This window comes from Microcebus murinus, chromosome 13, assembly GCF_040939455.1.
Source record: "Microcebus murinus isolate Inina chromosome 13, M.murinus_Inina_mat1.0, whole genome shotgun sequence".
In the NCBI taxonomy this organism is placed as follows: domain Eukaryota; kingdom Metazoa; phylum Chordata; class Mammalia; order Primates; family Cheirogaleidae; genus Microcebus; species Microcebus murinus.
The window spans coordinates 61,173,525-61,187,898 of record NC_134116.1 but is presented as its reverse complement, the minus strand read 5'-3'; the positions used below and the strand labels follow the sequence as shown (position 1 = coordinate 61,187,898).

Below are 14,374 nucleotides of genomic sequence, written 5' to 3'. Positions count from 1 at the left end.
TACTGATTTAATGATGACTATAGAAAGATATAAAAACGTTTATCAGATGATAAATTAAAGGTATAAAGTTTCATCAGGTGTCAAATAGAAATTCAGATGTTATATAAGAAATGTATATTCTGTTATATAATGGGGACAATTTTCGTAGCAATATATTTTTGGAATATATGCCACTTTGCTTCATCAGAAAGAACATGGCCCACCATGGGAGCAGATAGAATTGATAATAGCAGCAGGATAACTGCAGCAGCCCAGTACAAGCTGTAGTCCTTAAGCAAAGAAACCTTTGAGTGGTGCACACAGATACCCAACATAAGTATTGAGGGCACCTGGAAAAGGGAAAATGTGTTCTCTCCACGGGAGGCCTCTAAATGTAGTGCTGGTCAATTCAGGCTGGTGTCTTTGAAAATGCCTCTGTAGCTCCTGCCTTGCAGGTTCTCTGTCACCGCAGGCCACCGTGTTAGGGAGGTGGCTTGAGACGCTCATTATGGAGGGGACTCAGGAGTGAAAGGGAAGGAGGTGTGACTCCCCTCCTCTGTTCCAACCAGAGCAATTCTACTTTTGGTATTTATTCTAGTTTGTTCATAAGATTTTGTTTTTAAAAGGTTCAACTGCTATTTTAAACACACCACACAAAACATCAAAATTCTAGCCTTTAGTTTGGCACCCAAGGTACCAATGGTCTTTCTTCAATGTCCTTCTAGTTTTACCTCCCAAGTCCCTGTGACTCATCAGGACTCGGCACAGGGCACGGAGTGACTGAAGTCATCAGCGAACACATCCACTCTCCTCCTCGCACGCCTGCTGATAACATGCAATGGGGGCTCTGCCTTTTATTTTCTTTCCTAAGATGCTCTCCCCAGCTCCCCCCACCCCCTCACCATCACATTTTCTGGCCTATCCCATCCTCCAGTGATCTCTCCCCACACTGAATTCTTAAGAGGACGTGTTTGTAGCTCTTTGGGAACTGTTACAATGCTCTGCTGCGGATTGTTATATACTTTTTATATTCATGTATTTCATCTCTATGATTGGATTATATGCTTTTCAAGGCAGCAGTAGGTTATATACCTTTTTAAAAGTCAACTCTTGGCCGGGCGCGGTGGCTCACTGCTGTAATCCTAGCACTCTAGGAGGCCAAGGTGGGTGGATCGTTTGAGCTCAGGAGTTTGAGACCAGTGTGAGCAAGAGCGAGACCCTGTCTCTACTAAAAATAGAAAGAAATTGTATGGATAACTAAAAGTATATGGAGAAAAAATTAGCCGGGCATGGTTAGCACATGCCTGTAGTTCCAGCTACTCGAGAGGCTGAGGCAGGAGGATCGCTGGAGCTCAGGAGTTTGAGGTTGCTGTGAGTTAAGCTGATGCCATGGCATTCTAGCCTGGGCAACAGAGTGAAACTCTGTCTCAAAAATAAAATAAAATAAAATAAAAAGTCAACTCTTTTCACTCCTTCCCTTTCCCCCCATCTCCCAGAGCTGCTAGTTTATGACTAGTTTTGTATTTTTCAAATGATATTTAGAAGTTTGCTTTGCCTAAATTGCAGTAGAGTGCCTTTTATTTAAATATATATATACACATGCAAACACACACATAAGCAAAGGATACAAAAAAGTTATCATATGATCAGTTAAATGTATAAAGCTTGATCAGATTTCAAATAGAAATGTAGATATTATATAAGCTCAGAAGTGTATAGGTAGTCTTTTATATAGTGGGGACAATTTTTGTATTTAGGGGGGATTTGCTTTGGTTATCCACCTAGAATTCCCTAATGTGCTAAGGGAAGCAGGACCATTTTGCAGATTTTAGGTGATTGAGTCAAGTGGGGTCTTCATTTCCTACCCCAGTCTATTAGGATGGCTTCAAGAGCATTAACCTTTCCCACAGATAGTTTGAATCTAGCCAAATGAAATAACTGATTTTTATATATAAACACTGGGAAGCACAGATTATGTTGCTGTCTTGTTTGATTATGGTATTGCTCGAATTTAAATTCAGTGTTCTTGGGCTCTGTTATTCAGAAGTCTGCTTCTTTCATTCAATGGTTTCTCTTTCAGTAAAATGATCAACCTATCAGTGCCAGACACAATTGATGAAAGAACAATCAACAAAAAGAAGCTCACCCCCTTCACCATTCAGGTATGTCTTCCCACCATTACTTTAATGTAGGATTTGCTTGGAACGTGTGAGCTCCAGAACTGCTGAGTCAGCCTTTTCCAGTACTCACAGATCATTCTCAAAACCCAGTCTCTGGGTGGGTGATTTGTCATACTTAGTGGGAACAGAGGCATACGTTTCTGTAGCGTGAGAAAGGAGGCTGATGGAATGTTAGTAGCTGAGGGGTTATACGTTTTGGCCACTTAGGAATAAAATTCACATTGGCTAAATTTTTTAACTCAAACTTTCCCTACAATTTATCTTTGAGCTGATGCCAAATACATAGCCTTTTAGCTGAAAAAATAAGCCTTTCTAAGAAGTGAGATGAAAAACGGGAAGTACTCTAGTGGCCTTTATAGTGAAATTGGCCATAGCCACAAGTGTAATAAATATAACTTGCTTTTATTCCTTCAATTTGTTGATTAACTGGAATAGTAAACCACAGTAAGTAAGCTGTATTTCTATGTTATGTTCCAGTATTTTAACATAATTGTAATTCCCTTGCTCAGAAGCCATGTCTACCTTCTTACATCATGAACAATATAATATCTCCTGTTTGGATTTAAGCAACCCTGTGTGCTTTCAAAATGAAAGTGGTAAGCAAATTGAGAACAGTGATTAAACATATATGAATGCACTTAATGTTAAATTGACTCACAATCTCGGCCATAGCAGAAACAGTATTTTTCACTTGTCATTTGAGCACGACATCAAGAATCCGCTTTTCTTCTGATAGCTCCCTTCTCAATTCACTGGTGGCCTTTGCTTTGTAATTTGTCATAAAAACGACTTCTACATATCTCTGACATTGATACCTCCTCTTTTATGGACCCACGAATAGTACGTAGACTCTAGACTGAAAATTCATTACTCTATTCCAACTGTTAGTACCTACATTGTTGTTAGTGGTAAGAACATATAATGTTCTGTGTATATGTGTGCTCAGTTTCCCCAGTTATTATGGATACTCAATAAATTGAGCCAGTAAAAAAACATTCCATTTTTTCCAGGAATTTGATTTGTATCTTTTTTTGTTTTTAATTTCCTTAATAACCAATCTGCAAGTCAAAAAGCTATTCTGGCTGGGCATGGTGGATCGTGTGAGCTCAAGAGTTCAAGACCAGCCTAAGCAAGAGCGAGATCCTGTCTCTACTAAAAATAGAAAAATTAGCCAGGTGTTGTGGCGCATGCCTATAGTCCCAGCTACTCAAGAGGCTGAGGCAGGAGGATCGCTTAAGCCCAGGAGTTTGAGCTTGCTGTGAGCTAGGCTGATGCCATGGCACTCTATTCAGGGCAACAGAGTGAAACTCTGTCTCAAAAAAATAAAAAATAAAAAAACTATTCTGTTACTCTCTTTTATGACCTTGATTTACATCAATTGTCTTATTAATGATAGCCAGTGACAGGACACTGACTTCTCTCAAAGGTGCCCCTTTATTTCTGGCTAATGGAGATGTCATGTGGGTGGGCTTCATCAACAGAGCTAGAAGGGAAAACATAAGACTCATTAGTCTCACACTGACCAGAAGGAGCCTTCAGCTCAGGGTGCTGGTTTGACTGAATAGGCTGCTACCTAACCTCACAGTATCTGGGTTACTGGATTTTCTCTTTGAGTTATTAATTCACTGTTTTTTCTTAGTGTTAAAACTAGTGAAGACCATGCCTCTAGACCTGTAAACTTTCCAGAAGCGAAACACTGTTGCTGATGCCAATCAGTAATCAAAGAATAAAACGTGCATACTTTGTCTCCTTCAGGAAAATTTGAACTTGGCTCTGAACTCTGCCTCAGCCATTGGGTGCCATGTGGTTAACATAGGGGCCGAGGACCTAAAGGAGGGGAAGCCTTATCTAGTCCTGGGACTTCTGTGGCAAGTCATCAAGATTGGGTTGTTTGCCGACATCGAACTCAGCAGAAATGAAGGTAAGAGCAAAGTCTCCAGTGTTCTTAATGGCGTGGAATTCTATTAATGCATGGGTTGGGACTGGAGGGGGGGGAAGACGTCGGAAAGTTTTGAAAACTACAGTTAAGTTGACTCCATGGCATTAACATAAAAGATTCTATCACCCTGACCAGACTTTTTTAAATGACAGAGCAAAAGCTTTTTAAGACCACAGACCAATAATAATGCTCGTTTGGGGCACATAGCTCAGTCTAACTGTCTGGGACTCCAACCTCAAGAGCTTTTTTCAGAGCTCACTTTGCCTTTAGATACTTCATAACAAATAAGATAACTTTTAACTTGTATTTATTTTATGAAGCAATTCACATTCATACACTACAGTGACAGCACCAGATTAGGAGAAGCTTGATTTATTTCTTATCAAGACTTTAGAGGAAGATACAGGTCAAAGGATACAAGGTCACAGTTATATAGAATGAATGCATCTAGAGATCTAATGTAAAACATGAGGACTACAGTTAATAATACTATGTTGTATACTAGTAATTTGCCAAGAGAGTAGATTTTAGATACTCTTACCACAAAAAAAAAAGAGAGAAAGAAAAAGATAAAAAGAAAGCTACCTATATGAGGTGATGGGCATGCTAAGTTGCTTGACTATAGTAATTACCTTATTATGTACATGTGCATCAAGATAAATATATCAAAACGTGTTATACACCTTAAATATATACATCAAAGAATATAAATTGTTTAAAGAATTACAGAAATTTTAGAAAATTACATTTAGGGTGTCAGAGTTCTCAACTAAATGTGTAGCTGTCAATCTTATTCTATCTTCCCTCACTATCCCATTTGTATATTAACACTGACAGCCCTGCTGCTTAGACAAAGTAGCAGGTCTTGATAAATATCATACAAAACACAACGTTACCTTCGAGTTTTCAGATACCAATAAGAAATCTATAGACAAATCCTAATCTTTAGTTATGCATACGTTTTATTTATATGTCCAAATCACAATAACCAATGAAGAATCCTAAGATATCATTTTAAAGCCAATATATTACACAAAATATAAAGAAGGAAAAAAAAAAAAGAAGCAAATACGGATTTTAGAACCCACAAGAAAGAATATTGATTTTCAAATATTGACCTCAGCTAAAACCTTTTAACTGAGCAAAAAATATTTATTCATCTGGGGAAACATAGAGGAGAGTTGATTACATTGTTAAGTTGCTGTAATTACGCAGATAAGCATTGGAAATATAAAACACCTGTGGGACTAGATAAGCAAACCTTATTGTTATTACAAAATTGATGTCTTAAAAGCAAAAGTGTTGTTATCTCCTGAAATGTGGTCTGACAGACCCAGCAAAGCATTCCAAGCCTTGATTGTTGTCATGGCTCTGCCCTGGTGTTCTAAATATAGCATTGAGATTCATTGTTTCTTGTCTTCTCCATCTGAAAAATTGGAATGATAAATAAGGTTACAGTAGCTTACACCTCTTTTGGGAGAATAAAGTGTTTATTCCATGGGAAAGACTATAAGAACCTTTACGCCAAAGAGGTAATGTTGCTGTCGTTAGCTTTCCAGTAGAGCCCAGTGAAAGTGCTAACTAGTCCCCCAAACATCTCTCTGTATTTATTTTCCTTTGGTTTTTGTGCTTCCTCAGCTCTGATTGCTCTTTTGAGAGAAGGGGAGAGCCTGGAGGATTTGATGAAACTCTCCCCTGAAGAGCTCCTGCTGCGGTGGGCCAATTACCACCTGGAAAATGCGGGCTGCAACAAAATCAGCAACTTCAGTACTGACATCAAGGTAGGAGGATTGTCATTTGAACATGACTAACTGCAGCGGTGAAGGGGAATTTGGGCGTTCATGGAGAAAAGGCAAAGATGCGGGCCTCGTCTCTTCAGAAGCTGGGTTAGTCTGGGGCCATTTTGGATCTACTTGCTATTCTAAAAATCTCCAGGGCCGGGCCACACACAGATCTGCCCAGAGTCCTAATGCAGCATTGAAGGGAGGTGGGTCTTGCTTGGAGTGTCAACATCAGGACGAAGAGGGACAAGGGTGAGATAGAGGAAGGGCAAGAGATCAGATTGCTTTTCTGGGAAAGAGAGTATACACAGGACTGTAATGTCTCTGGTCTTATAAATGGGAGCATCAGATGGGGATGCTTTTAAAATATTAGATGAAGATGACTCTTTTAATTACACTAATAATAGCAAATGTGATGTTGGCTACCTGCCAGGCACTGTTTTATACATATATTCCCTCGTTAAATCCTCACAACAACCCCATGAGGTGAGGATTACTCTCCTCTCATTTTACAGATAAGGAAACTGAGACAAAGAGATCCCCAAGGGGAAAGGCTGAGGCAGGCAGACACTGTAGTTTTCAAGTTTATGAAAAGTTCCATGTCAAGGTGAAAGGAAACCGCTATTGACGTTGATGACAAATGGACCAAGATGTTATAGAAAGAGCTTCTGGAGCAGCAGCAATGGCAGAAAGCAGTCCCTAGTAGGAAAGGGCACAAAATGCTGGGATGCAATATGAGGAAAATATTTCAGTCTTCACTTTCTCAAAAGTTAAAGAAAATTTCCCCAAAGAGAGAGAGAGAGAGAGCAAAGGTCATGTGACTCACCAAGAGTCCACCCAGGCTGGTATTTCTTTGAGTAACAGCTTCCTGCTGCTGCAGCACGTGCACCCAGTGGGGTTTGGAACTCGGGGTGTGCCCGGCGCTGTGCCAGTTACAGACAGGCTTCTAGATGGAACACCCCTAGGCATTAGGATCTGAGCTAAATTCATCTTTCTAGCCACACAGCTTTCACTGGTTATGAACATTCTTCCAGCACCACCAGCCACACTGGGGTTTGGGAGGAGCTGATGTCGTCATCTTGTTTGTGCTCAGCAGTGAAGCTCTGTTATTATAAAACTTTTCAGCCAAAATTAGGCTGCTTTATCTCAACCATATGTTCACCTGATTTCCGATCACTAAAAGGCTGTGTTCTTTAGAAAAATAACCATTTTGGACTTTGGGAAGTATTTGTACGAGACAGGAACTGGCAAGCTAAGCACTTATACGGTGGTTGTGCCTGTTTTCCCAGAGCGGCTGCATCCCACTGAGTCAGTGCTGTTATGTGATGTCTGAGTAGCCAGCACCTTTGGAAAATGTCTTTATATCACATAAAATCAGCAAAGGTGGGGAGAATGCCCACTCTAGAGTGAGTGAAAAAGGTTTATTAGGGTCAGGTGAAATGAGGTGACTATTAGCCAAGCTAATAAGATATAACACGTGATAGGCAGATTTTATTGGTGCCTAACACCTGCATGGAATTTTCACTGACTTCAAAACAGCTGCGGTGAAAAGTAGGTGGAGGGGAAGGTAGAAAGAAGAGAGATGAAGATCAGTTCTCCCAGGTGCAGCATCAATGGCTTGAACTCTTTTGTTCTTTCTAATGCCAAAAGTGGTGAGCTCTCCTCTGCCCACACCCTCCCCAGTTTTAAAAACAAATAACAGCTGATTTTTTCAATCTTTAAGAGAAATTATGATGCTTTAAAATAATTTAAACAAATTACCTGGAAATCTGTATGCTTTCATTGACTGAGAAAAAAATTTGTATTTTTAAGACCATGATTCTTAGAAGTCTTTTTGTCAGTAAGCATATTCCCAAAAACTAAGAAAACTTGAGAATTTCAATACCTATGTTCCATCTGCTATAACTAAATTTAACCATTTTTTCTAGCTTCTAAATAAACCTTAAATGCACTTGTCATCTTGATATCTCTCCTTTTGCATAAAGATTGCTTGTTAATGCTTCAACCTTCTGTCTTTGAAATCTTTATTTTTCTTTTGCTGATTGTCTATTTAAATGTATTTTTAAACTCTGCTTTAAACTTCTGCTTCCTCTTTCTGTCACTTTTTTTTTAAATGAAACCTTAGCTGACTGACTTCTACAGCAATATAAAGGTATATATATATATATATATTTTTTTTTTCTGTATACAATTTAATACATGAAAATAAGTTGCTTCTCTCCCCTAAGGCCAACAGAATAATATCTGCTTCTTTGGGTTGCCTTTTGTGTATGTCTTGTATTTTTAATTGTTACATTCCCTTTAAAAAGAAAAGCAAATATAGTATCTAAACAGACAAATAGAACATTCAAATCAGTGAATGTTTGTAGCTTTGTTAATTAAGTTACATTCTTGAGTGATAGTTGAATAAGAAACAAAATGTTTGCTGTTGGGAAATTATTATTGTGCTAAGCATGTAATTAGCTGTGCTGTTTTGAAATTGTAATTTCTTAATTTCTCACAGGACTCAAAAGCTTATTACCACCTGCTTGAGCAGGTGGCTCCAAAAGGAGATGAAGAAGGTGTTCCTGCGGTTGTTATTGACATGTCAGGACTGAGGGTAAGGCCGTGCCCGTAGCCGTGTTTAGAAAGCCTGGTGCTGCCTTTGTACTAGCAGTTCATTTGCTCTAGGTGACCCTGGCTCTGGAGTTCCATGAGTGGCCATTTCTGCCTAAAGCCCTGTTAAAACTGCTAACAGTGATGGATAATAATTGATGGAAACTGAATCTGGAAATAAAACGTTAAAGGAAGAAATTAATACTAATTAAATGCCACGCAGATGCCAGGCACTTCAATATGTCCATCATTGAACATTTAATAAGCTGTGTAACACCAACATGGGTCTGAACGTTAAAACTTCAGTTCTGCTGCCACTTTAATATTGATCTTAAGAAGTCACCTTACCCATTTTTGTGCCTCATTGAATATCATTGGAGCTAAATCCAATGAGTTAATGTTGAAGTCAACTCATTCCTAATGAGAAGTAAAAGGAAATGAGAAGTAAAGCTCATGAAATGTATAATGTGTAGTGTTATCAAGTAAAGCATCATATTAAGAAATAATTCTAGTTTAAAGTTCTACTTTCTGAAAATTGGTGTTTGCATAGATTTTAATGACAGTGGACCATATTTCAACAAAATTTTAGTCTTGTTATAAGAGTCTGCTTATATATGACTGGAGATTCTCTAGAATTACTTGAGCATGTGAAATGAACAGTTCTCAATCTGAGGTCTGCAAAAGTCAGATTGATATTATATATTTATCAATGATAATATGTAGGTTAACTGATAACATTTATTTTGTTTGGGTTGTGAGTACAACCAATTCAGGGTGGCAAAACTGGTCAACTAATCACATGTTCTTATTAGCAGGTGCAAATATCTGTTATGAATTAGAAATGGGAATATAAGTTATTAATAAATAAATATCCTTGATAGACAAAATCACATGATGTCTGTGCAAAAAATAATATAAAGGAATCTTAATGGTTGGAAATAATTAAGATCAACTCAAACGATAAGATTGTGGAATCTGCTGAATCTCTGTCAAAATGGGGCAACAAATCATTCATCTGAAATTCTTCTGTACAGAGATGAGAGGTCTTGATTATTTAACTTCTGAGATTCCTTTCACTTGTGATTTTCTGCTTTGGGTTCAGGCGCATATAAGCAATAATGTGCTGTTATGAAGTGTCCACCTGAGATAAACACTAAGGATTTCAGTGGGATGCCCGTTTCTTTTCCACCTTATACATATCTGCTGTGTGCTTGGAGAGCCTCGGTCCAGCCTTGAGATGTCCTTTTCCTTTGCAGGAGAAGGATGACATCCAGAGGGCAGAGTGCATGCTGCAGCAGGCGGAGAGGCTGGGCTGCCGGCAGTTTGTCACAGCCACAGACGTTGTCCGAGGGAACCCCAAGTTGAACTTGGCTTTCATTGCCAATCTCTTTAACAGATACCCTGCTCTGCACAAACCAGAGAACCAGGACATCGACTGGGGGGCTCTTGAAGGTAACTCTAAACTAGTTGCTTGAGATCTTTGGAAAAAAAAAAACACTCACAACTCTAATTCAATAGCAATTCGAAATCACTTTCTGAGCAAATACAAACCCCTCACACGTGCAAACAAGCCATCAATTCCCTGGCACACAACAAAGAGAGTAAATAGATTCATCAAGTCAATTTACAGCCAAGCAGGAATAATCAAATACCATTATATTACATCCATTATACATAGGCTTCATCCATTATCAGAATTAAATGTTTTAGGGAAGATAATGCATTTAATTATTGCACGAAATAAATCTTGAGCTCCAAAAACCTAATTTAGGTACTTAATGGAGCGCGTTAATTCCTAGGGGCAAGAATTGCCACTACTCACCATCTAAAAATAATATTTAACTTATGCTAGGATGTGCTTATTGAGTTTCTGTTGTTGTTGTGTTCCTTTGATTTGGATTATGGAGGACACAGAAAAGCGTTTTGAGGCAGAATCCCTGACAGTTGTATTTTTCAGGTTAACACCCTACGATTCAACAAAAAGCATATAGGTTTAGTCAGGTTCTACCAAGTAAAGGTGCCAGAGCTGTTTACTTTCTTTTTTTTTTCCATCATGAACTAATCCCAATATTGAGACAAAAAAATAAATAAATAAATAAAGTCAAAATTAACATTAAATGAATGTCACCCAAGCAATGAAATTCAGATTTAAAGCATTGGTTGATGTTTTTCCACAATGCTTTACTCTAGCTGGAAATGCAATATCAATCATTTTCCAACACTCCTGCATTTGTATCATTTGATAAATTATGGTCAGGGAGCTACGTATTTTGTTGACTCCCCAATCTATATATCAAGCTCACTAATCACCCGTTTCAGCTGTCTCTAGAATATTCCTGTTTAAATCCTTGGCTAGCATTTGAACTGCAGCATATATATAATAAAACAGAATCGATCATTTCTTTCCCCTTCCCCACCATTGCCTTCCCACCCTGCCTCCCATCCCATCTGCTCTCCTTTAGAAATTCTCCATTTCCATTAATCACACCACTCTTTTTCTTTAGTCACCAAAACTGAAGACCTTAGGGTCTACTGTGACATCTTACTCTCCTTCACCCCTAAATCTGTTAAATCAGCCAGTACTAATAATTCCTCCTTTGGAATGTCTTCAGGATTGTTATTTTTCCTTTCTGCTCTTCTGAACTCTTATTACCTCATACTCCAATTATTTTAATAGGTCTTAGGGGCCTATTCCTCCATTCATCAAACACTCCAATGTGTCCCATGTGCTAGTGCCAAACGCTCTCCCCTCTGCGTGTTTAATTCAAATGCATATTACCTTTCAGCAATTCTGCACACTACCGCCAGGCACGTCTCAGGACTGCTTTCATTATATCTCTGCCTTGCTCAAGAATTTATTATAGTAATAAAAAAAAACCCATAATGACTGCCATTGTCGAATATATCAACTAAAATATGCTACCTGGCATGCAGAGATGCCTGATTCTGGCTCCAACCTCTAGACAGCCTTATCTCTGTGTACTGTATACCACAGATTCCCGACAAATCAGTTCCTGGTGCTGTTTGTAGAGACCTCGCCTGTCATTCCCTTTGTGTGCACATTCACACTATCTCCTAACCCTAACCCCTTGCCATCACCCTTAGTCTTCTGCTCTTTCCTCTTTACCATACAGATTTTGCTAGTCAAACAAGGTAAAGCCCAAATCTCACCCCATCCACATTTAGCCCATTCAACTCTGCTCTGTCTCAACTCAAACAGCAAATATATCTGCCTCATCTGTGAGTCCTCTAACTTGTGTGATCTCTGTTTGATGCCTAAAATTCTTGTTTCTCCAGGAAAAATTCTTGTTTTTCTTGGAGGGCCAGCTGAACAGTTACCCCATATGAGATCTCACCCACTACTAATAGATGGTATAGAAATACTTGTAGAATTGAAATGGAAAAAGAAATTAACACAGAATAGTAGACTTCATCCAAATCCAATAGGGTTTATTTAATTTAGTTATTTCATTCTACTCTGAGTTTTTATTGTGGCCTCTTTAGTTAAACTTTGATCATGAAAAGGGCATGTTTTCTGGGGGCTTCAAAGGTAATCAGTCTTCATTAATCTAGGTGAGACAAGGGAAGAGAGGACGTTTAGGAACTGGATGAACTCCCTGGGCGTTAACCCTCGAGTCAATCATTTGTACAGGTAAGAATATTTTGGGACTCATTCTTAATGTGAGACAGAGACCTGGAAAGATCCATAGGATTTCAAATACTGCTATGATGTGTACTTTCTTTGCAAAATGCCCATGTATACCTTGATGAAAAGGGAGAGAGTACCAAACTGAGCTTCAGATGTTGTATGTTCAGCTGAGAAACTCACTTCCATGCACCAACCTTACTGTGTGCTTAATACAAACATCATACCTCAGCAAAATAACAAATTTACTGTACATCACAAGCTTATGACCTGCTCTCAAGCAGGCAAAACAATGAATGTGGTTTGCAGTGAAGTGTCTCTTATGCCATTTGTTAAAGCCGTATTTCTTTCCCTGCAGACAGCATATGTTGGCTAAAGGGGCATAGCTAGTCACATGGGCTGGGTGCTGTGGCTCACGCCTGTAATTCTAGCACTCTAGGAGGCCAAGGTGGGAGGATTGCTTGAGCTCAGGAGTTCGAGACCAGCCTGAGCAAGAGTGAGACCCTGTCTCTACTAAAAATAGAAACAATTAGCCAGGCATGGTGGCACATGTCTATAGTCCCAGCTGCCCGGGAGGCTGAGGCAGCAGGATTGCTTGAGCCCAGGAGTTTGAGGTTGCTGTGAGCTAGGCTGACGCCACCACACTCTAGCCTGGGCAACAGAGCGAGACTGTGTCTCATAAAAAAGGGGTGGGGGAGAGCAAATTCTCCGAGTTCTGAGTTGTCGTTTCATCACCTCTAAAGATGGAGCCACTATTTCCAGTTATGCAGGGTGTTATGAATGTTCTTTGAGCTCATATATAAGGAAGTGCATGGCCCATTGTAGACCCCAAATAAATGTTGGATAACTGAGAATTCTTTTGTGTTTGTTTTGTTCAGTGACCTATCAGATGCCCTGGTCATCTTCCAGCTCTATGAAAAGATTAAAGTCCCTGTTGACTGGAACAGAGTAAACAAACCACCATACCCCAAACTGGGGGGCAATATGAAGAAGGTAAACAGTGACTACTGTGGTGTTCCAAGAGGCAGGTGAAGTCATGAGCCTGCAAGAGCTCTCTCTGAACACTTAATCAGGTGGCCAAACTTACATAAGTAAGGTTTATCCCAGTATTAAATTATAGTGAAGAGTTTTATTAAAGTGAGTCCATTATTTCAGTTGATTACTTATTTATAATTCCATGTTGGATGTCTTTAAACATTATCATGTAAAAATTCTAATTAAGACAATTAGAGCAAGCAGAGCCACAGGGATTTTCACCTCTGCAGGATCCTCATTCTAATTTCTAAATAATTGGAGCTTTGTACTGACAGCTTGACTTGTACAAATAGTTTGTCTACTGCTAACACAGTAGGAACATTGTTTTGAAACAACAGGGTTGACATAGCCATTCCTTACCATTCTTTGTCTCCGTGACTCTTAATGATCCATGAGTAGCAACAGGAATATCTGTCCTACATGTTTATCTGCTTTGTGTGCATAGGATAGAGAATCCAAATTTTCCATGTCAGTCTCCATGAATTCAGCTACTTTAGAAGTATTGTAGGCAGGTAACTAAGGATGGCTCTCTATTCATGTATGAATGAATATGAATATTTTTGATATAAGGGAGGAGTTATATTTAAGAAAAGATGGAAAATTCTGTAATTTAGCATCCTAGAATTGCAGTGCCAGTTGAGACTTGAGAGATCATTCAGTCCGATCATATTTATTTCATTTCATATCTTTATTTTTATTATTTTATCCGATAATTGAGATAATGGCATTGAATTGTTTTCCTCTCTGCTCATTAACAGCTTGAGAATTGTAACTATGCAGTGGAATTGGGGAAGAATCAAGCTAAGTTCTCCCTGGTTGGCATTGGTGGACAAGACCTCAATGAAGGAAACCGCACTCTAACATTGGCCTTGATCTGGCAGCTAATGAGAAGGTAGTACAAATCAAGGGGATGAGTTTTTATTGAATAATTTATTCACCTAGAAAAATTCTAGCAAATTTTTAGGAGTGTGATTTAATTCAGCAAAACTATGTTTTAAGCTCAACTTAATAACCAAAGAATTTTTTATTTTCCTGCTATTTTTTTCTTTGCAGTTCAATCAATTTTTGCTTCAGGTATTGATAAACTCCGTTATTAGGTTCATAAACATTTTACATTACTGCTTCATCTTGATTTAATCACTCATTTGTCATTATGGGGTGACTTTCTTTATGCATAGTAATATTCTTTTCTCTGAAATCTACTTTTTCTGATATTAAT

The 14,374-nt window shown here is 38.7% G+C and overlaps 1 protein-coding gene across 1 annotated transcript in view; it reads left to right on the top strand.

Moving 5' to 3' along the window:
* LCP1 (lymphocyte cytosolic protein 1) overlaps positions 1-14,374 on the top strand; it is a 58,119-nt gene that overhangs the window by 27,767 nt on the left and 15,978 nt on the right. The window contains exons 7-14 of the mRNA XM_012782711.3: positions 2,060-2,141; positions 3,915-4,080; positions 5,737-5,879; positions 8,383-8,478; positions 9,731-9,926; positions 12,048-12,126; positions 12,999-13,113; positions 13,914-14,047. Of these exons, the coding sequence (XP_012638165.1) occupies positions 2,060-2,141; positions 3,915-4,080; positions 5,737-5,879; positions 8,383-8,478; positions 9,731-9,926; positions 12,048-12,126; positions 12,999-13,113; positions 13,914-14,047 (1,011 nt within the window). The remainder of the gene's footprint in view (positions 1-2,059; positions 2,142-3,914; positions 4,081-5,736; positions 5,880-8,382; positions 8,479-9,730; positions 9,927-12,047; positions 12,127-12,998; positions 13,114-13,913; positions 14,048-14,374) is intronic.